Source organism: Hyperoodon ampullatus (assembly GCF_949752795.1).
Source record: "Hyperoodon ampullatus genome assembly, chromosome: 1".
Classification (NCBI taxonomy): Eukaryota; Metazoa; Chordata; class Mammalia; order Artiodactyla; family Ziphiidae; genus Hyperoodon; species Hyperoodon ampullatus.
The window spans coordinates 144,330,868-144,353,245 of record NC_136914.1 but is presented as its reverse complement, the minus strand read 5'-3'; the positions used below and the strand labels follow the sequence as shown (position 1 = coordinate 144,353,245).

Sequence of the window (22,378 nt, the reverse complement as noted above, 5' to 3'; positions counted from 1 at the left end):
AATTGAAACTATTACAGAAATAATACCCTTATTTGAGGTTTTCTGATATAAAGGGAAAATGCTTGACACACAAGAAAATCTCAGTCTTTCAATGGAACAAAACTACTGGAGCATAGAGAACAAACTTTATTCCCTACCAAATGACTGACAGATTGTAAACCGAACCACCAATCAGGGCAGTTGATAAATTTCAACCTAAAATAATTACACTGTCTTTTTATCAAATTAGCTTTTCCAAGAACTATCTTCATGGGAATACTGTTGTACAAAAACATGGTAGGAACACTCTGTTTTTGTTTTTAATGACATTGCTGGAGCCACAGTTTACAATATTTAAAAGAAAATATTATTGTGAATAAAACTAGATCATTCATCTTCTTTTTAAAGTTCTTTGAATTGTGAAATATAAACTGAAAACTCCACTGTGCTGCACAGCAGAGACTGGCACAACATTGTAAATCAACTCTACATCAATAAAAAAAAAATTTTGTTAAAACCCCTGAAAACTTACATTGTACACGTTTTCTGGATTTCAAACCCACAGAGTGCAAAATGCTGTTACCAAGAGCTAACCGACTGTTACCTTTCAGGTGCCTGAGCACAAACATGGCAGAAGCCCTACAGCGCAGGACCCCTTCCCGTGCCGGCTGCCACATGCACGCCAAAGTCTCTGCAGTGGATTTACCACTCTTTCATTGTACTGCTCACTTTCTGGGCTTTCTTTTCACACTTTCTGCATACACAGTGGATAATTTTATGTGTCTATATTGCTGCATGTCTCGTTTCTAGATGATCTTTCTATGGTTAAACCTAATCTCTCTCTGGAGGAAATAGAGCAAGAAGGAAGAACTCAGGAAAGGATTTCCTCTTTCTCAAGAGCTCGGTTTTCTAGATTTGATGATCCATCCAGTGCTAGTATCTTTTATCTTTGTCAAGGGCTTTCTTACAATAGACAAAGCTCGCTTGAGATATGTAGGACTCCCGTTACTTCTATGGGGGGAGTGGATTGATATTCATCCTCAAGTCAGAGAAGATAGAGGTACAGTCATAAATAGAGCTCAGGACTTTTTGGAGGGCAAATAGTCCATTATTCTGATTGGAAAATAATGAATGGTTTGCCTAAAATTTAATTTTCTTGTACTTATTTTCAAAAAACCAAATTTCACCCTCCACTCTATTCCATTCTCTTTTGTAGAATAATGTGGGTAACTCTACAAATGGTAATAACATTTACTATCTTTCCAGTTCTATTATTTACCTTAAAGACCCCTCAGAAGTGAATCTGGGATGAATAAGCTTCAACATCCACTTCCTGATAGAAGATACATTATTGTTTGTTCCCCACTAGTAGCGTATGATTGCTCATTTCACCAACAGCACTGAGAATTGTAATTTTTTTATTCTTTAATAATTTGAGCGAGAGGAGATGGTATCTGTATGTTAGCATGCATTTCTTTTATTACTAGAGGGTTTGAAATTTTTAAATATGTTTGTTAGCCATTTGAATTTTCTTTTCTGTGAATTACCTATCCAAGCCTTTTCCTTATTTTTCTCCAGGGCTCTGGAAATTTTCCCTATAAATTTGTTTGTGTACTTTGGATATTAAGAATATCAGGGCTTCCCTGGTGGCACAGTGGTTGAGAGCCCGCCTGCCGATGCAGAGGACGCTGGTTCGTGCCCCGGTCCGGGAAGATTCCACATGCCATGGAGTGGCTGGGCCCGTGAGCCATGGCCACTGAGCCTGTGTGTCCGGAGCCTGTGCTCTGCAACGGGAGAGGCCACAATAGTGACAGGCCCGTGTACCTCAAAAAAAAAAAAAAAAAAAGAAAGAATATCAATCCTCTGTAAGTTATAGTATAGAAAAAAATTTTCCCAGTTTGCCCTTCACCTTTTTTGTTTATGATCTTTTTTTTTTTTTTCTTTGTGGTACATGGGCCTCTCACTGCTGTGGCCTCTCCCGTTATGGAGCACAGGCTCCGGATGCGCAGGCTCAGCGGCCATGGCTCATGGGCCCAGCCACTCCGCGGCATATGGGATCTTCCCGGACCGGGGCACGAACCAGCGTCCCCTGCATCGGCAGGCGGGCTCTCAACTACTGCGCCACCAGGGAAGCCCCTGTTTATGATCTTTTTGATGTACAGAGGTTTTAAGTTGCATGTGGTCAAACAATTTATATTTTTGTTTTTTATCTCTTCTACTGCTTTTATATTAAAAAATCCTTTCCCACATAAACATTAAATTCATGTTCAGACCTCTCCTATTCAGATCTTTTATATTTTCATTTTCTTCATTAACTGTCATTGAGTTTCTAAGGCCTAAGGTGAACTCATGGTTATTCCTAGGGAAGACCTGAGCCCAGAAAGAACCCAACAGACTCAGAATCAGAGTTGGGAGTAGATCTTGGGCAGATGGCATAAGAGACATCCTGAGTCTCTTATGGGACCTAAACAAATTAACATTAATCAAACTGGTTTCCTTGGTGGAATTATGGGTTGATTTGAACATATACAAGTTTATTATATTATTGGGGGGGGCAATTCCGTAACATATAAAGTATTTTGAAATCTCAATGCCATGCATATAGCTATGGGCTACTTCAGTGTCACAGTGGGTAGGGTTCATGAATCATTATAACCCAAGAAGTTATTTTACTTGGGGACTAGAAATGAGATGATGGAAAAAGGAAGCAGCAGAAGTGGGTGGGGGTATTTTTGCTCCTTGCTAGATGGAGATGGGTGAGTGTTGAGAGAAGAATGAAGGAAGTCTTGGAGAGAAAGAAAGAGGAACTGGGGCTTTGGGGGGGGGCATTCCAGAATAAAGTTCTTATATACATTTATTGGGTGAAGATTCCAAATCAAAGATTTTTAACTAATATTCCTTTTATTGCATAAAAAAGACAAAACCAGAAATACCTACAAAGTCCTAAATCTCCTTTCAGTTCTGAATACACTTTTGTTGTTGCTGTTTCCTGATAGTTGACTGATAGAAAATTTATTATTAATTGACACCTCATACACTGTAACCTACACATCAATTTATTTAAAATCAACATGCAAGAAGACATTCACTCTGCAAGACAGTTTGGTTAACAGAAGCACATCTGTAGATGAGCTGTCTCTGCTAATATGACACTTTCAAAGCAATGATAAAGAACCAGTGACAACTGAAATCAATTCTCTCCTCTCAGGTGCTAAAGAGGAGAGATGCCTATTGCAAGATCTGTGAAAAATGTCCAGACAGTTTTCTAAAAACAGTTTAATATCAATCTTATGCAAAACTATCTTTTTTCTTCCAATACAGCAAAACTTCAACTAGCAAGAATGTTCTGAGAGGAGGGCAGTTAATCCAATTCATTTACCTTGTAACTGACAATTCCTTGAAAAGTTATTTTACCTCAGTATTTACTGAGAATCTTCACATTTCACTATCTTATTAAGTAGAGGGGACATCTGTCATTAATGGCTGGCTATAATCTTGTGAACACTACAATGTGGAAGTTCTCTACATTGTGGTAGAACTGTGTATGTGTGTGTGTACACACATAGAAACACACACACACACAGAGAGAGAGAGAGAGAGAGATTCCCCCGTCCTCATTTGCTACTAGGGTGCAAACTTTGGCCTAGGTTCCACGGGTCAGAGGCATATGTGCAGACCTCTGATTTGGAAGAGGCCTTTTATAACAGGCAGCACTCAGGGCATCCTTTCTGTTGGTGGGGAGCTGGCCATCTGCAGCAGAGGCAGAATTGTTCTGTTTGGGCCACAGAAACTCCCTTACCAGGTCAGTTCTGGGCCTGGTTCTGGGTAAGCTTTCTGCAACCACAGCTTAGATAAGCTTGTTCCTCCACCTCTCCCAATGATTCTGTGAGCCTCCTAATATCCTTTACTGAATTATTTTCTGTTTAAATTGGCTATGGTCTACCACTAAGAACCAGAACCGGCACAATAAACATGAAATGTCTTTGATGACTAAGAACTGAATTTGTTTAAGAGCCATCATTCTGAGAATGAATTTTCAAATGCAGAAATGTGATTAGCTAATACTTATTGAGCAATCACCATGTACTATGCCTGTGCTAATTACTTTACTTGCATTAGTTCATGTAATACTTAAAACAACCGAAACAGTAGTTGTCCCCACCACCAACGAGCAGAACGAGGTTTAGACTGATCAAGTGACTTGCCCTGTCACACAGAGAAGACAAGTCAGGACTTGAACTCTTGCAAGTTGGCTCCAGGGCCTGCCCTCTTATGCACCATGTCACACTGCAGGAAGGAGAGAAAATTCCATAGATTGACCAGTTCATGAAACCAGATCTGTTCCTGACAACAGCTTACTTCTTTGTGATTTAAAGCGCAAAAATTTAAGTTATATAAAATATGTATAAGTGATTAGATTCTGGATAACTGAGATTTTTATCATAAGTGAAACGTCCTAACTACAATTTACATGAACTATTTCAAAGGCCCATACAAGTAGCAAACACATAATACATAACTGTTCTATCTTCAGTAACCAGAGTAAAAAAGTAATCATAATTTTTTTTTTTAGCAACTGCATAAAATTCCATAGCTGTGTGATCTTAAACACGTCATCTAAGCTTGGTGAACCTCGGTTTCCTTATAGAATAGAAATCTCATCATCGAACACCTATTTTATAGTTGAAATGGATAATAACAAAGGCTTATTGCAAGATTAACATGCGAATGTAAGTAACAGTGCCTTACAAAAATGTTTACAAGTAACAGATTTTATTATCATTAACTGCATTTTAATGAGCAGTTTACAAAGCTCTTTTGCATATCTTAATCCACTGAAATCCCATCAAGACCCTGAAACAGATAAGAGGTATTATTTTCCTTTTATATGAGGAAAATGAAATTTAAAGAAGTTTTATGACTTATTCAAGGTCCAAAAATGGATAAAAAGTGGAAAGGATCAGAGCTAGATACTTGACTCACAACTTTACCGTGATACTTCATTTAATCTCTTTCATGAAGTGAAATAAATCTTCTTATCAATAACATCTATTACTTCTATTATTTAAAAATCTTTCCTGGGATTATGGCATAGTTGATATTACATGTTTATTCTAATATGGAGCTAGATGAAAGTAGGCCACTCACCTTTTTGACTTCATACTTAATGGCAAGTTTGACACGACTCAGTGAAGCTTTATGCCTGTGCATCTCCAGAGGCTCTGCCGATTCCAGATCTCCATTCAGAATGGCTTCTACCTCTTCCGAGTCTCGGCAAAGATCCAGCACACCCACTACGAAGTCTTTGCATTGCATGGAGAGCTTGCGATAGTCATTCTAAGACCAAGAGGTTTAGAGTTTAATACACAGAATGTGCTTTAATTCAATGGAAAGTGTTTAGGGGTTTTGTGAATTAGAAAAAGTCTCCCTACCTCTGGGTAGGAAGTTGCAGCCCCCAGGTGGATGCAAATTTCACTCAGTAGCACCTAGACATGTGTTAGAAGTGAAAATTCTCAGATCCCACCCCAGGTGTCCTGATTAGAAACTGACGTTGAGGGCCAGCAATCTGTGTTAACACACTCTCCAGGTGTTTCTGATACACATTTATGTTTGAGAATGATGGTTCATAGTGAAGGCAAAGAGAAGAATAGGTACCAACATGCAGGGTATTTTTTCTTGTTTGTCTGAAGGGCACAATATAATGTCCTGCAGAGCTTCTAGAGAGAGAGAAATGTCTGATTATATGTAACTGAATTCTCAAGGGTTGCAGAATATAAATACCTGAGAGAAAAATTTTCAGGCTACTGGAACTAACACCTTGCTAAAAATAATCTGTGACTCTTTAATTTCATTAGCATATTTATATAGTGCCATGGACTGATATGAGGAAGTCAGCTGTCAGCATTCCCTGTTACCTACTGAATGGAGCTCTATTTCTAGCCCATTGATTCCAGTCTAGGTGTCAATGGCCATCTCTTGGGAAAGGGCCTTACTTTTGCAACCCCCAGCTCCACTTCTACAGCTTTCACTAAAATTTTAGCCTATTAAGAAAGTTAATCAGATGATAATCTAATTTGGTGCACTTGAGGAAAATAGAATCCCTCATTCCAACATGTCCTGAGATACTGTATATGTCTAATAACTGAGTAACATTTAGCACAGCAGATTTCTGTGCTTCCAAAAATCATACTTTAAAAATGATGTTTAAAGAATTTCTACTTTTTTCCCCTTAAATGATTAATTAACTTGATTTGATGGGCAAAAATCATGTCACCAACCAAAATAAACAAGAGGAGAGACTGTTTAAAGGCTACACAGACTAGAATAGTTTCCATTTCAGATATCAGAAATCCAGATAAAGAACAGTTGCAGTTAATCCTTTTCCCCTCATAAGGGAACAGATAAAATGAATAAAAACTTCAATCTTTGGTTTCCATTCAAGTTGGTACCATGCAACTGATAAAATTAATAAAATGTTCAGTCTCTGGTTTCTATGCAGAGTGTCAGTTAAATATCCATCTGCCTTCCATTCCTGAAAGACTAATGAAATATTTTATTATAGCATCCAGAAGAAGTGTTATCCATGTCTGTTTCCATATAAAGCTCCCCTTTTAATACAATTTTTTAGATGAAATTTCCTCATGTTACTCGTCAGTTCAGACTGTTCTGTAAGATTTGGTGCAACACAGGATGGCCAATTCTCCATTGATCAGAAATAAAAGAGACTATTTTCTATTCTTGAAGAAAACATAGGAACCAATTTTGCAGTAATACCTGAATAATAACTCATTATTTTTTAAAATTATAATCTGTAAAATTATCCGATCTTAAGGAAAGCTTTGTGGCTTTTTCATATCCACTAAAAGATCAGTCAAGAAGCAAAAAACAGGTAACCAAGTTGCAAGGACAACACTGTTTTCATAACAATGTAAACATTTCCTGCTGGAAGAAGGCTGCTATCCAAGTACAGAAAATAATCAGAGCTGGAGGTAGTAGCGATTTCTTCTACTGGGGTTGTGGGATACCATTTGCCAATATATGCAGAGCTCTCAGGGAAGGTGGAGAGCAGCACTAAAGATGGCCTTTCCTCAGTTGCAAAAGGAACTATCTAAAGTCTGAATTGCATCATGAGCTGACTCTGTCCGTTCTACCAGGAGGTCCTGTCTCATGTTGCTTCACAACTCAGACCGTTTATCTGGTCTGAATTTTCTAATGATGCTGTCATCTTAATTTAGTTTTGCTTGATCATCTTCACTGTGCTGCTTTTCCATTACCATGGCCTTCCACAAAGTTACCAGATGGATCTGCAGCCCACTTTACAGAGCAGGAACTCAAAACCTGGAAGAACTGCTCAAGCCAGAGGAAGAACAACGAAGCTCGTGCCTCATCACAACCTGTCTACAGGTTTCAGCAGGTTTTTAATGTGTATGGTTTAATCTTCATTCTAATCCCTTTTTATCCTTAACAGGAAAATTGAAATTCAACTCTAAGCAGGCGTGGTCCTGTCAGATCCTTTCCCTAATAATAAAAGAGGCAGGATAGTGTAGTGATTAAAAGGATAAATCTGAAACCAGACTTCCTAGGTTCAAACACTGCTTCTACCACTTACTGCTTCTACCACTGTGTGATCTTATAGAAGTTACTTAGCCTCTCTGATGAGAATAAGCCTATCTAATATTGCTACTATGAGGATTAAATGCCTTGAGTGTGCTTGGTACACATCAAATACTATAGAACTGCTTCAGTGTTACCAGGTACAGCATGTTACGTAGAATAGCTAGGACTGGGACCCGAAGGCACCCAAATCTAGGCTTAGCAGATGGGACCTTGGCTAAAGTCTTTGTTTTCTCATTTGTAAAATGAGAGGTGTGTATAGTCAGACGATTCCTAGAGTATTTTCCTGCTATAAAATGCTATCTTGCTTTTGGATTACATTCATTTTCCTCTTCCTTACAGTCCTACTGTGATATAAGTTGAAATTGTTTTTCTGCTTTAAAGAGGGGAAATCTGAGGCACGGAGAAAACAAATGGCTTTTTTTTTTTTCAAAAAAAGTGCATCATTGATTCAGAATTAGGAAATTAGTAAATTTCAGCTTAATAAATGACCAGCTTCCTTGCCACTGACATTTGAAGGATTAGACAAGGAATCCATCCTGTCCAATATTCTGTTTCTCAAAATAGCTTCAGATAGCATTTGCATATCGAAAATACTTCTTTAATAACCTGTCACCAAGCTGTCCTCCATTAATCTATCTATATCTATATCCTAGAATGTTCAACCCTTGGGGTAATGACCTTCACATGTTTTCGCCACCATGCCTCCTGCACTCTTAAAGGAACTTTGAAAACTGCACGGTGGCTGAGAACCTTCCGTGAAGCATCTAAGTGATGGCAGTTTGAGGGATGAGATACTGGATCTTACAGGCCATTGATAAGATAAAATAGTCATATGTGTCTGAAACGGAAAAAAAAATCACGTCTTTTTCACTAGGGAACACGTTGTCTTTTTTTTTTTTTTTTTTTTTTTCATTTCAAGGCCAGTACTTTGAGCTCAAAGCCTCTATGGAAAGAATATAGTGAACACCATGGAATAGGGCAAATTAAGTGACCCTGCCACAGAAATAAGCTTCACTTCCTGCTCTTTCAGAGCTCCGAGTCTCTGGGTCAGTGCTGTGAAAGCACTATTTTCTCTGTCTGTCGAAAGCCCTGACAGGTGGACATGAGTGTGGGATGAGAAGGCAAAGAGGTGAAAGGAAGACAGATAAGAAAAGAATAACAAGGACAAGTGAGAATGGGAAAGAAAAGGAACATTTAGTCAGGGGAGAGAGACCCATAGTCCTCAGAGACTGTAACTTCCAAAGAAGTGTCTGTATTTTGGCTCAGAGATGGTTATGCTACATGACTGCTTTCCATATAATTCAGAAAAAGGAAGTGTGAGATTTAGATGATTTTTGCATACCCTTAGATATTTGGCAGCTTTATGGATGCCTTCTTAAACTCAGTTGTGTTTTCTCCTCTTTTTGCCTCTTCACTTATAATAGTTTCCCACCTTTGAAAGGTTATCAAAGGTGACTCTTTATGTCAGGGTAAAGGAGATTCCAAGTATTATCAATATGGGTTTAGCTGGCTTCAAGGGGAAAACTATGAATAACAACTTTTCTTAACATTGCTTCACTGAGACTACTTCTCTGGACAGAATTGCATACATCACCATCTTTCAGAAATTATTAAAACATAATCTAACCACAAAGCTACAGTAATCAAGACAGTATGGTACTGGCACAGAAACAGAAATATAGATCAATGGTACAAGATAGAAAGCCCAGAGGTAAACCCACGCACATATGGGCACCTAATTTACAACAAAGGAGGCAAGAACATACATGGAGGAAAGACAGCCTCTTCAATAAGTGGTGCTGGGAAAACTGGACAGCTACATGTAAAAGAATGAAATTAGAACACTACCTAACACCATACACAAAAATAAACTCTAAATGGATTAAACACTTAAATGTAAGACCAGATACTATAAAACTTTTAGCGGGAAACATAGGAAAAACACTCTTTGACATAAACCACAGCAAGATCTTTTTTGATCCACCTCCTAGAGTAACAGAAATAAAAATGAAAATAAACAAATGGGACCTAATGAAACTTAAAAGCTTTTGAGCAGCAAAGGAAACCATAAACAAGACAAAAGGACAACCCTCAGAATGGGAGAAAATATTTGCAAATGAAGCAACAGACAAAGGATTAATCTCCAAAATATACAAACAGCTCATGGAGCTCAATATCAAAAAAACCCCCAAACAATCCAGTTAAAAAATGGGCAGAAGAGGGTTTCCCTGGTGGCGCAGTGGTTGAGAATCTGCCTGCTAATTCAGGGGACATGGATTTGAGCCCTGGTCTGGGAGGATCCCACATGCCGAGGAGCAACTAGGCCCATGAGCCACAACTACTGAGCCTGCGCGTCTGGAGCCTGTGCTCCACAACAAGAGAGGCCACGATAGTGAGAGGCCCAGGCACCGCGATGAAGAGTGGCCCCCGCTTGCCACAACTAGAGAAAGCCCTCGCACAGAAATAAAGACCCAACAGAGCAAAAATAATTAATTAATTAATTAATAAACTCCTACCCACAACACCTTCTTAAAAAAAAAAAAAAAAAAGGGCAGAAGACCTACATAGACATTTCACCAAGGAAGACATACAGATGTCCAAGAGGCACGTGAAAAGATGCTCAACATCACTAATTATTAGAGAAATGCAAATCAAAACTACAATGTAGTATCACCTCACACCGGTCAGAATGGCCATTATCAAAAAATCTAGAAACAATAAATTCTGGAAAGGGTGTGGTAAAAAGGGAACCCTCCTACACTGTTTGTGGGAATGTAAATTGATACAACCACTATGGAAAACAGTAGGGAGGTTCCTTAAAAAACTAAAAATAGAATTACCATGTGACCCAGCAATCCCACTACTGGGCATATACCCTGAGAAAACCATAATTCAAAAAGAGACATGCACCACAATGTTCACTGCAGCACTATTTACAATAGCCAGGTCACGGGACCAACCTAAATGTCCATCGACAGATGCATGGATAAAGAAGATGTGGCACATATATACAATGGAATATTGCTCAGCCATAAAAAGCAATGAAATTGAGTTATTTGTAGTGAGGTGGATGGACCTAGAGTCTGTCATACAGAGTGAAGTAAGTCAGAAAAAGAAAAACAAACACCATATGCTAATGCATATATATGGAATCTAAAAAAAAAAAAAAAAAAGGTACTGATGAACCTAGTTGCAGGGCAGGAATAAAGAGGTAGACATAGAGAATGGACTTGATGACATGGGGTGGGAGGGTGAAGCTGGGGCGAAGTGAGAGTGGCATCAACATATATACACTACCAAATGTAAAATAGTTGGCTGGTGGGAAGCAGCAGCATAGCATAGGGAGATTGGCTTGGTGCTTTGCGATGACCTAGAGGGGTGGGATAGGGAGGATGGGAGGGAGGCTCAAGAGGGAGGGGATATGGGGACATGTGTATGCATATGGCTGATTCGCTTTGTTGTGCAACAGAAACTAACACAGTATTGTGAAGCAATTATACTCCAATAAATATCTATTAAAAAACAAAAAACATAATCTAGAACATTCCCTTTTGTAGAACCTCTTCTACAGACTTTCAGTATATATCAAGCAAAACGCTTAAAAACAAGGTTTGAGTGACACTTGGAATAGTGAATTAACAAATTTAGAATTATACTTTTTATTACTATGTTGAAATAAAGTGACACTTAGACTTTGAATGCTCTTCTCTTCTCTTCAAACAGAATTTGAAGTTTTAAATTTGCTTTACATGAGTTCTGTCAAAAAAATAATTCATTTTAGGTACAAGGAAATAAATCTTTTCAAATACCACATAATAAGATTCAAATAAATCTTTTCAAATACCACAAAGAATCTTTTCAACGGGAGTAGATATAGGTGATATTTATTTTCTTCTTTTTATTTTCCCACATTTTCCAAATGTTTTACAATAAATATGTGTAGCTTTTATATTAGAAAAGAATGTCATGGAATAACAAATAAAATTATACTAAGGCCAGATCTCCAGAAGGACAAGATGAGTGTTGATGGATGTCGAGGGAATTTGGTGCATACAGAAGGGAAAAACCCCCCACAAAACTTTCCTACCATTTTCTTTCAACTACTTACCTTGAATTATATTGCTAGTCACATTTGTGTAGCTCATACTTAAGTGTGAAAAACTGCAATAATATCTGAAAAGCAGAATCATCACTTTTTCTGTGATCTGATACCACAACACTAAATTAAAAAGATTAACTCAGCATACAGAAAATAATTCAAGGAATCTATGCCTAGAATCATCCTCTTAGGTGGATAACGGGAGGCAAGAACCTGCTGAAAAACAGTCTGACTTTGACCCGATCTACAAAATCTCCTTTTGCCCCAGATTTAATAGGTAGAACCATCCAAAATGCACAGCAGGCTGTAATAATTAAATTTTTAAAATGTTCCACTATTAACATATAGTTTTTAATAAAAATAAATAATTCTGCTTGACTGGAGATGATGTCCAGAAAAAAAGTTCACTCATACAAAAACAAAAAAATCTATTAAAGCAAATCAATCTGCTGTCCTTATTATTTCTGGGTTGACCTCATGTCTATGGCTCACCATTTTGAATATTGTAGATTTCACTTGTGGATTTCAGGTACAGCCGTTTTTGTCACAAATAAAATGACTTTAGTCATTCATTTAAAATTTTATATTAGCCTTTTGACTTTCAGTCTAAAGAGATATACAAAGGGCTTCCCTGGTGGTGCAGTGGTTAAGAATCCACCTGCCAATACAGGGGACACCGGTTCGAGCCCTGGTCCAGGAAGATCCCACATGCCGCGGAGCAACTAAGCCCGTGTGCCACAACTACTGGAGCCCGTGCGCCTAGAGCCCGTGCTCCTCAACAAGAGAAGCCACCGCAATGAGAAGCCCGCGCACCACAGCGAAGAGTAGCCCCCGCTCGCCGCAACTAGAGAAAAGCCCACGCGTGGCAACAAAGACCCAATGCAGCCTAAAATAAAATAAATTAAAATAAAATAAATTTTAAAAAAAGAGATATACAAATGTTTGGGCCAATAAACAGTGCATGCAAAACTAATACTATTTCTATATTTTCTATATTGGGTGCCACCATACAATCAACTACAAAAGAGGAAGAATTTGGAAGGGAGACGATTACACCACATCCCTCCTTCAACAAAAGAGAAGTCTCGTGTACTACTTAACGCTTATCCAGAACACAGAGCAGCACCGTAATTACAGCTCTCTGATCTAGTATATACCCATCCTCAGAGTGAATTTATCACAGCTCCGTGGTGAGAAAGGAAAATCATCAGGTCGCTTCTGAACGATGCTCCCAGTCCCTCGTGGTTTTAAATCCACTGGGCGAAACTGATTCGGGAGCAAACTACGGAAGGCGCCTGGTGGCAGCCCGGAAGCGGAAGCGGAAGTGCGCGCAGGGCAGCCGGGGTGGAGCGCACAGCTTACCTTGAACTCCTTCTCTATGTTGGCCAGCTTGGCCAGCTCGTTGCTGAGCTCCAGGGCGGTGAGCACGGGGTCCTCGCTGGACAAGGACAGATACGCTGGGCTGGCCAGCCCCTTGTAGGCATTGATCCTCGAGCGCGAGTGGCTGAAGGAGTCGTGCTTCTGCTTCTCCGTGCAGTCCCCGCACTTGCAGAAATAGTCGTGCGGCCGCTCGATCCTGGCGCCCTTCATCAGCAGCATGTGCACCACCTCGTACTTCTGGCAGTGCGCCGCCAGGATGATGGGGGTGATGTCGGGGGAGAAGCGCGTGCCGTCCTCGTCGTAGGCGTAGAAGTCGTCGTCCTGCAGCTCCTGCTCAGAGGGGCTCAGGGTGAGGCGCTTGCTGGCCGCGAAACCCGGGTGGTTGAGGATGGCCTCCACGATGCGCACGTAGCCCTTGCTGATGGCGAGCAGCAGGGCGTCGCCGATGCGCGCCAGGTTCTCCTTCTTGAGCAGCAGCTCGGTCACCTCCAGGTGCTCATTGCCCACCGCCAGCTGCAGTGCGTTCTGGCCCATGTAGTCCACGCAGTTGACGTTCAGCGTCCTGGACTCCTCCAGCATCTTGCGCACCACTGGGATGTTGCCGTACTCGGCGGCGTCGAGGAAGCGCTCCTCCTCGGCAGTGAGGCTGGTGCCCCGATCGTTGAACATGAAAGCCGGGCCCCGGACAGCCTGGCGCCGGCCCTTCTCGCGCATCACAGTCTTGCGCCTCAGGGAAGGACTTTCCTCCATTGACCTAATCAGCAACAGCAACAAGAAAAAAAAAAAAAAAAAAAAACCCAGATGTATAATATTAGGGCATATTGCTTCCTCCCAGATGTCCGGCCATTTCTGGAGTACACAGCAGCCACTGCGCACATCTGTGGCCCGAGGACAGCCAGGTCCATTTCTGACACCCGCCTGAAATTTACACCTGTACCTAACACGGGGTGCTAGAACCCAGAGAGGGTTCTTCAGAACAAGTTCCTGTTCCGTAGAAAATGACATTCACAAGGAATAATAATATAAACGATTTCCAGACATCCTGCGTCTCCCTTGCGACCCTGGCAAAGATGGGACTCATCATACCTTGTGGAAATAACCTTACTACTGCTCTTAAAAGTCTTGAAAATAGGGGCAAGCAGGTACCTGGCACCAAAGCACTAGGCTTGAAGGCTAAAGAAATTAAAATTTTCAAGAATTAGGCCAGAACAATCTTCTCAAATCACTGCATATTCTTAACTAAATAAAATCATTGACACACACACAAAGCCCAGTATTTAGGCCAAGTATTATCTTTCAGGATCTTAGATTTGCTATTTTTTTTTCTCTTAAGGGTATCCCACTCCACTCCCCCACCCCTCCAAAAAACTTACAAGATTCATTTTTTTCAATAACACAGACAAGATTTAGCAATTGTAAAATAAGAATATCAATCTAGATTTATTTTTTTGAAAATAACTGTGTCTTTGTAATGAGTTGTTTAATTACCAATATTATATAGTTACCTCTTTGAACTAAAAGGATATGGTATGATTTATGGTTTAAAAATCACTAGTATTACTTTATGAATAAAGCAGCTACCATTGACAAAACAGCATTCACATAGTCAGGGGTTGAAAACTAACTAGAGAGGCATTGTCCTCCGCGGGGGGCCTGGAGGTGGGCATTAGTGAGCATCTCTAGCAGGTGAACTCAGAGGCAGGTAGCAGTGTCCACTCAGTTCTCAGCTCTGTGGGCCCCAAATTAAGAAAGGAGGGCTTCCCTGGTGGCGCAGTGGTTGAGAGTCCACCTGCCGATGCATGGGATGCGGGTTTGTGCCCTGGTCCGGGAGGATCCCACATGCCGCGGAGCGGCTGGGCCCGTGGGCCATGGCCGCTGAGCCTGTGCATCCGGAGCCTGTGCTCCGCAACTGGAGAGGCCACAGCAGTGAGAGGCCTGCGTACTGCAAAAAAAAAAAAAGAAAGAAAAGAGCACTGAAGCCACTGGCAGAGGTTTCCCAGACAGAGACCAAGGAAATGTGGCCAGGCAAACCTATAGAGGTAAGGAAACCAAAGAAGTCGCCCACCAAGCTTGTAAATTTGTCCAAGGGCAGAGGGTGCTGTGAGTGGCCCCCCATTCTAAGGGCTCAACTAGTGTCAGGTGATCAACTTTAAAAAATTAAATATAGTATTTATATATACACACACATTTATATGAATATACTTATATATACACATATGTACACACACATGTATCTATGTGTAGGAATTTCTAGAAAGCAATACAAGAAGCCTTTCATTGTATTTATACCTGGGGCTCTGGGGAGTAGAACTGAGGAGGCACAGGGGAAGGGAGATTCTTACTTTTCACTTACAGCTTTTACACATTTTGAATAGTTTTAACCATAGTTTGAATATTTTTATTAAAAATAAAATTTATGTTTAAATTTTAAAAAATCATAATCCCTTAGTTGACAAAAATTTTTATAATATAGGTACATATTACATTATGCATAACCATTACACTATAATCTTTCTGAAGCTAAATAAATGCCATATGTTTGACTATTTATTATTAGTAGGTATGGTGTGTAGAATAGTGTGTGGAGTGAGGTGTGTAAAGTGTGTGGTGTGTGTGTGTGAAACAAGGAGGTGCAAGGCTGGTTGGGGGTGTGTGTTTTTTTGTGTTGTGTGTGTCTTTGTTTGTAGAATGATGATTTTTTAGGTGGACAAGAACTGGGAAATAGGATTCACTGAACTGCATAGAAGAGACCTTTGTTTCAAGATCAAACTCTATGACAAGGGTCTTTTTAAAAATCTTAAAAATACTGTCATTGTAATAAGTTGACATACTTATTACATTAGTACAATCTAATGACTTCATTAGATTAAATATTACTATTAAGCTACAAACCGGTACTCTTCAAATGGCTAGAACTTCCATATTGTATAAATGATGAATTTTGTGCTTACCATTGATAATATATTGACATTATTTATGACTACAGAATATATATGCAGAATATGTAAGTCTGCAGAATTCCAGTCTATCTCAGATGGGTTATCTTTGGGGAAATAAACTCATTATTCAAGTGTCACATCTTAATGGAATAGGGCTTTTTATCTAATGATTGCTACCTACAAAGAAAATTACTCATAAAAACCCTACCTTTTCTCCCAAAAGAGAGTGATCTGAAAATACCAGAAAATGGTTCTTTCATAATTTTTTTCTTTGCATTTCTTAGTATTTTAAAGTTTTTTTTTTCTTAGTATCTCTTCTTCTTTTGGAACCTATACCTCCGTTTTGTGTATTTGAGCTGAAATGTGGGGTTTTAGTACTATACAACACAAGTCACATGAGCCATTTTGATTTTGTCTTTAAAAGATTCTAACACTGAGTTAAGTGTGAAGTAAGATTTTTCAGTTAGAACAAATTATACTGCTATTTCAAAATAAAAGTACTGACTTAGTGCTACTTGTCTTCATGGTGAATCCACATAAGAAGTGTCTTTTTTTTTTAACTTTCCTTACAGTATTAAGATAAACTTCATTAATCTGGACTGATAAAATGGTATGAGTCACAATCAGTTCATCCACAATGCATTAGCAGGGCCTCAATCTCGGCTGGTCTTGACAATGCATCTCCTCTGGCATGAGAAATAAGGAAAGAGTGAGGGTGAATGGGAGAGGATGCCTAACCTTAGTAATGCTAACATTTTGCCAGACATTTTCTTACCTTTAGATCCTCACCCAGTGGGTCAACTCATTCAGCACTGCAAGGGTGCATTGGACAGGGCCTTCTTTCGGGTAAAAACATTGGAGAACCACTGACCTAAATCAGTTGCCCTACAAGCACAATGTGCAAGCTCCTTCATGGCTGATATGGATGGCTGGTAATATCTGATTGCTATGGACTGAACTCTGTACAACCACAAATCCATATGTTGAAGCCCTAATCTCCAATATGGTATGTGGAGATGAGGTCTTTGGGAGGTAATCAGGGTTAGATAAGGTTATGAGTGCAGAACCCTCATGGTGGAATCAGTGCCTTGTAAGAGGAGAAAACAGAGAGCTTGCTCTCCCTACCCTCCCACCACCCCCTCCTTGTGAGGACACAGTGAGATGGCAGCCATCTGCAATCCAGGAAGGGAGCACTCACCAGAACCTGACCATACTGGTACCGTGATCTCAGACTTCTGGCTTCCAGAACTGTGAGAAAATATGTTTCTGTTGTTTAAGCCATCCAGTCTGTGGTACTTAGCCATGACAGCCCAAGCTGAGTAAGACACTGACCATACATCTTAAGGCAAAAAAATTTTTTTTCATGCTTTATGAAACAAACTTTGGATTCCTAGTACTTGTCCAAACACTTAAGCAGATAAAAAGTTCTTCCTGAGAAATATTTTTGTGCACCCAAAGGCAATCCTTTGCTCTATTCTATTCAGAGGCAAAAATATAAGCAACGCTCCTCAGTTTTCGTAACTTTGCCATCCATTCATCTGACTTCTAACAGTGTGACTTGAGGCCCACCTGCCTCAAGATCACGTGGAATACCTGTTAAAATTCAGATTTCTGGGCCCCATTCTAGATGAACTAAATCACTCTCAGGGGTGGGGCCCTGGAATATATATTTTAAATGAGCATCCTTTGCAATTCCTACACACACTGAGGGTTGGAAACCTCCAGTATAAAAACAATGGAGATATCCTGGATCAATGACCCCAGGCTAGGAGGCCTGTAAACACTTGTCACACTGGCCCTGCCAAAAGCAAAGTTGGAATAACATGTTTGAGTAGTGCAGGCTAAGGGACAAGCAGCCTTACATTCACTTAGGTTCCTTACCCTTTATTACCACTTAAAATTTGATCTTCAGGAAGCTATTCACCTGAATCACAGTAAATAAGAAGCCTGTAAAATGCCTTCACCAGTGACCATTTAATGTCATGCTCTTTCTTTTACCAAGGATTGATATTTTTAAAGGGTTACTATGTTTCCTTCAAAACTGCCTTTAAAGAGGCTTTCCATTATAGTATCTATTGTACGTTTTATGAGGATTCAAGTGCTAAAATCATCCTAGAATTGTGTATCAAGAAGCCTGTCTCTCCAGATGAGTTTGCTTCCCTTGATCTAATAATATGAACTGTATACCCTTGTCTTTTTTTGTGGCCCAGGGTACCCAGGAATTTAGCTTAGATCTAAAAGTGCTCAATTACCGTCAGTATCCTAACCCAGGTTTCTGGCACAGTCTTTCCCCTTCTCCTAAATGATTTCTGACATAGATTTAAAATCAGTTATCCTGTGTTCCATGTGTCTTAAACCTATTTTATGGTTATCTAAATTCTTTTCTGGAAAACAGAGTATTAATAAATACCCCCTCATATGGGCAACCCCTGCCCACATTCCTGGATGGTAAGGTCAGGCTTTATTTGTCATTACTCAATGCCCCACAGGGAGTAGATACTCAATAAATATCTATTCAACTGAGTATTCAAATCTCTTCCTGGGCCCTATCCTCTCACTTGGCTTCAGCTCCCACATGTACAACTATCTGTCCTCTGGTCACTCTAAAATGCCCCAACTCACGTTCTCCCTTAAACCAGCTCCCCTCCTAACAGTTGCATCTCAGGCTAGTTATTCAGGCTTAGCAATTTCAAGGTCATCTGTGACTCACTGTCTTGATCCTGTCAGTCACAAAGTTCTGAAGCTTCTCCTTTGGAATGTTTCCTGTACCGGACCTTTCCTTCCAATTCTCATTGCCAGAGCTGTCCTCCAGATCTTTACCTCGTCGTGGCTGGATTATTAGAACAGCTTTCCGGCAGAGATGGCACAAGGGAAGGCAACGAAACTTTACTGAGTTCCTGGTATATGTGTCTGTTTCTCATGAACTCTCATATTTAATTCTTGTAACATTGCTAGGAAGCAGGTATTATTTTCTGTTTCATAAATAAGGAAACTGAGCTCAAAGGAAATTGCCCAAGGTAATACACAGAGTAAAATGCAGAACTGGGATTCAACCTAGGGTCTGTCTGACTCCTATTCTTCCTGGCTCTTCGTGCTGCTCCTGATTTCCTCTTTGTATCCCCACAGACATCCCCAGCAGCTTGCACTTCTTAAATTCTGCTTTTACTGTCACACTTTTTTGTGTGTGTGTGGTACACGGGCCTCTCACTGTTGTGGCCTCTCCCGCTGCGGAGCACAGGCTCCAGACGCACAGGATCAGCGGCCATGGCTCACGGGCCCAGCCGCTCCGCGGCACGTGGGATCTTCCCGGAGCTGGGCACGAACCTGTGTCCCCTGCATCGGCAGGCGGACTCTCAACCACTGCGCTACCAGGGAAGCCCCACACTTCTCTTAAAACCAAACCAAAACAAAAACAAAAACAAACTAGGTCCTCAGCTGATTTTCAGGGATGCTGACAGCCTGCCCCCCCCAACCAACCTTCTCCTCCTTGAGCCTCAGATTCATTCTTCACTGTCTTATAAACATATTATTCTGCTTATTTCTGTACTGTAAAGGGTACAGGTATAAAATATCCTATACCATCAAGGATATTTTTTTTTGAAAAATTAGCAAGGTGCTTTTCGATTTTGCCTTTCCAAATACAAGATCTTGACCCTGGTTAACTCGGGGACATCTTGCTTCAGCCTTGGGGTGTGGGAGGGATGCAGTATAGAGTTGCATGAGTTTAGGGGGAAATAAGATAAATTTTAGAGGAGGAGTTCACATAGAGAGATCAAGGTAATTTTTAGTGGTTTTTTTGTTTGTTTTTTGCAAAAAAAATGGGGTTTTGTAAGCAGAATTTGGGAAAAGGGAAATTGTCTTGAGGAAGAATTTGCTTAGTTCCTTTATTTCTCTAATTAATTCCAAAAGAACCTGATCACTGAGTGCTCTCGTCACACAGACAAGATAATTCTCCCACTTTTGACAACAAAGCCATGATGCTTACTGTCCTGGGAGAAGAAAGAAATAACAGAAAGGAAGTAAAAGTCAAGATGTGGATTTAGTAAGGTGAGGAACCCCTGAGGGTAGAGGGATTCTTGTCCTGCTTATTTGATTTGGAGATCTGGAACAGTCCTGCTTGGTTAAGTAGGGAATGGTCTGGGCTTTCTCAAGCCACCCTCAGCTTCCATGTAGTGTGGACCCTGCACTGAGAGCTGGGGAGCCTGCACCAAGACGAAGGATGACTGCTGGTGCCATGAGCTGGATAGAGGATGTTGCAAGCACCCAGGTTTGTAGCCCCCAGGAGCTGAGCTGAAACCACATATGCCAGAGAGCACATCTGGGTGACAAAGTCAAGTCAGCCAAGATCAAGTTACTGCCACTGACAAGCAGCACCCAGCAGACAATGAACACTGCCCAGAGACCAGAAGAGTCAGAGAATAGCACCCTTTCCTCCCTCCAGGGGACACATAAGCTCCCCTCCCCCAGTGTCCAGATGCTACAGAGAAGAGCAGGGGAAGGAGAAGCTTTCCAAGAGCCTGAGCAATTTTATCCAAGTGAGACAGTATTTCTTAAAAAGGAAACTTACTTTGTATTATCAAACTAAGATCAGTGAAACTGGCCTCACAGCATCCCTCCAGAGTGCCCTGAACTGGGGGTGGACATGTGGACCAGAAAGAGACTCCGACCCCTTATGGAGATTGCAGGGAGGAATCAGTAAGCAAAGGTCCCTTAGACACCGGCTCACCGCACAGGGAGACACTGTTCTAGTTGACTAGGTCCCTGAGATAATGCAGGTCAAGAATTCCTATCTTATTAACCCACATAATTGCTTAATTAACTTAATTGCTTAATTTATTGATTGCTTAATTCATTTGCTGAATGAGAATGAATGTGTTTAGCAAGCAAAAAACAAAACAGAATTTTAAAAACTAATTTAAACCACAGATTGAACATCTGGTCAACTTTTTTCCCCACTAGTCAGCAGGTAGGAGGCTCAGGGGAAAGGCCTGTTATGCGAGCCACATGCTGCCCATACAAGTTGTTCTGGTTTCTTGTTCCTGCTACACCTGCCTCTGGGATGTTCCTTTTGTTTCTATCCCTGGGCATACTCTTATTCTTGCCCTGTGCCAATTCAAATCCTTCCTACCTTCTGTGGCCCAGCTTACATTACACCTCTGGAAACAGAGGGTAAGGCTTCACACGGCAGTAACTAGAAGACCTGCAAGGTTCCGTTCATTCTGAAATGTTGTCTTCTGAACTTTTCTGAAACCATTCCTGACCACTTCAGCCTGACCTTTTGCAATATTGCTAGTCTGCCCATAAATCTATACACTTTTTTTTCCCCTCTCCTTGATTCTGTCTCCTTGATTATTGTCTCCTATGATATTCATGTCCCCTAAATCTGGTTGAGAATAAATGCCCCATGCTTCCTATCTTATTTTTCATACTTCTTAGCCACCTCTATAGTGCCTAATATATTAGTATATGTTCAAAAATACTTGTCAATTGATACTAATTCTGCAGATAAAGTGACTCAGAATGTTAACGTCCTTAAGGTCACTGAAAGGAAGAGAATTAGAAAATGAGAGCTCAGAGGTTCTCTCCTAGGGTCTCTCTACTTTACCACGCTGTCTCTAGGGAACAAGAAAAATGGATAACAAGTTGCAAATCAAAATAGCACTATTAAAATATAGGCTGAGGGCTTCCCTGGTGGCGCAGTGGTTGAGAGTCTGCCTGCCAATGCAGGGGACACGGGCTCGAGCCCTGGTCTGGGAGGATCCCACATGCCGCGGAGCAACTAGGTCCGTGAGCCACAATTACTGAGCCTGCGCGTCTGGAGCCTGTGCTCCGCAACAAGAGAGGCTGCGATAGTGAGAGGCCCGCGCACCGCGATGAAGGGTGGCCCCCACTTGCCGCAACTAGAGAAAGCCCTCGCACAGAAACGAAGACCCAACACAGCCATAAATAAATAAATAAATAAAATTAAAAAAATAAAATAAAATAAAATATAGGCTGAGCTTATGTATTGGAACACTTTGGTTCTATAAAAACAGTCTCGGGCTTCCCTGGTGGCGCAGTGGTTGAGAGTCCGCCTGCCGATGCAGGGGACGCGGGTTCGTGCCCCGGTCCGGGAGGATCCCACATGCCACCGTGCGGCTGGGCCCGTGAGCCATGGCCGCTGAGCCTGCGCGTCCGGAGCCTGTGCTCCGCAACGGGAGAGGCCACAACAGTGAGAGGCCCACGTACAGAAAACAAAAACAAAAACAGTCTCTAAAATGGCTCTTTGGGTTGAATCACAAGCTCTTTAGCACTCAGAAACAAAGGGACATTATTAAAGAAGTCCCCTCAAATCTTTGATTTAAGTGAGGTGAAGAATTAAGCA

The 22,378-nt window shown here is 40.9% G+C and overlaps 1 protein-coding gene across 3 annotated transcripts in view; it reads right to left on the bottom strand.

Moving 5' to 3' along the window:
* Positions 1-22,378, bottom strand: part of TRPC3 (transient receptor potential cation channel subfamily C member 3) — a gene marked incomplete at both ends in the record, with an annotated part of 78,206 nt that overhangs the window by 43,619 nt on the left and 12,209 nt on the right. For all 3 annotated transcript variants that reach the window (XM_079713798.1, XM_079713799.1, XM_079713800.1), the window contains 2 exons: positions 5,128-5,316; positions 13,058-13,829. In XM_079713798.1, the coding sequence (XP_079569924.1) occupies positions 5,128-5,316; positions 13,058-13,829 (961 nt within the window). The remainder of the gene's footprint in view (positions 1-5,127; positions 5,317-13,057; positions 13,830-22,378) is intronic.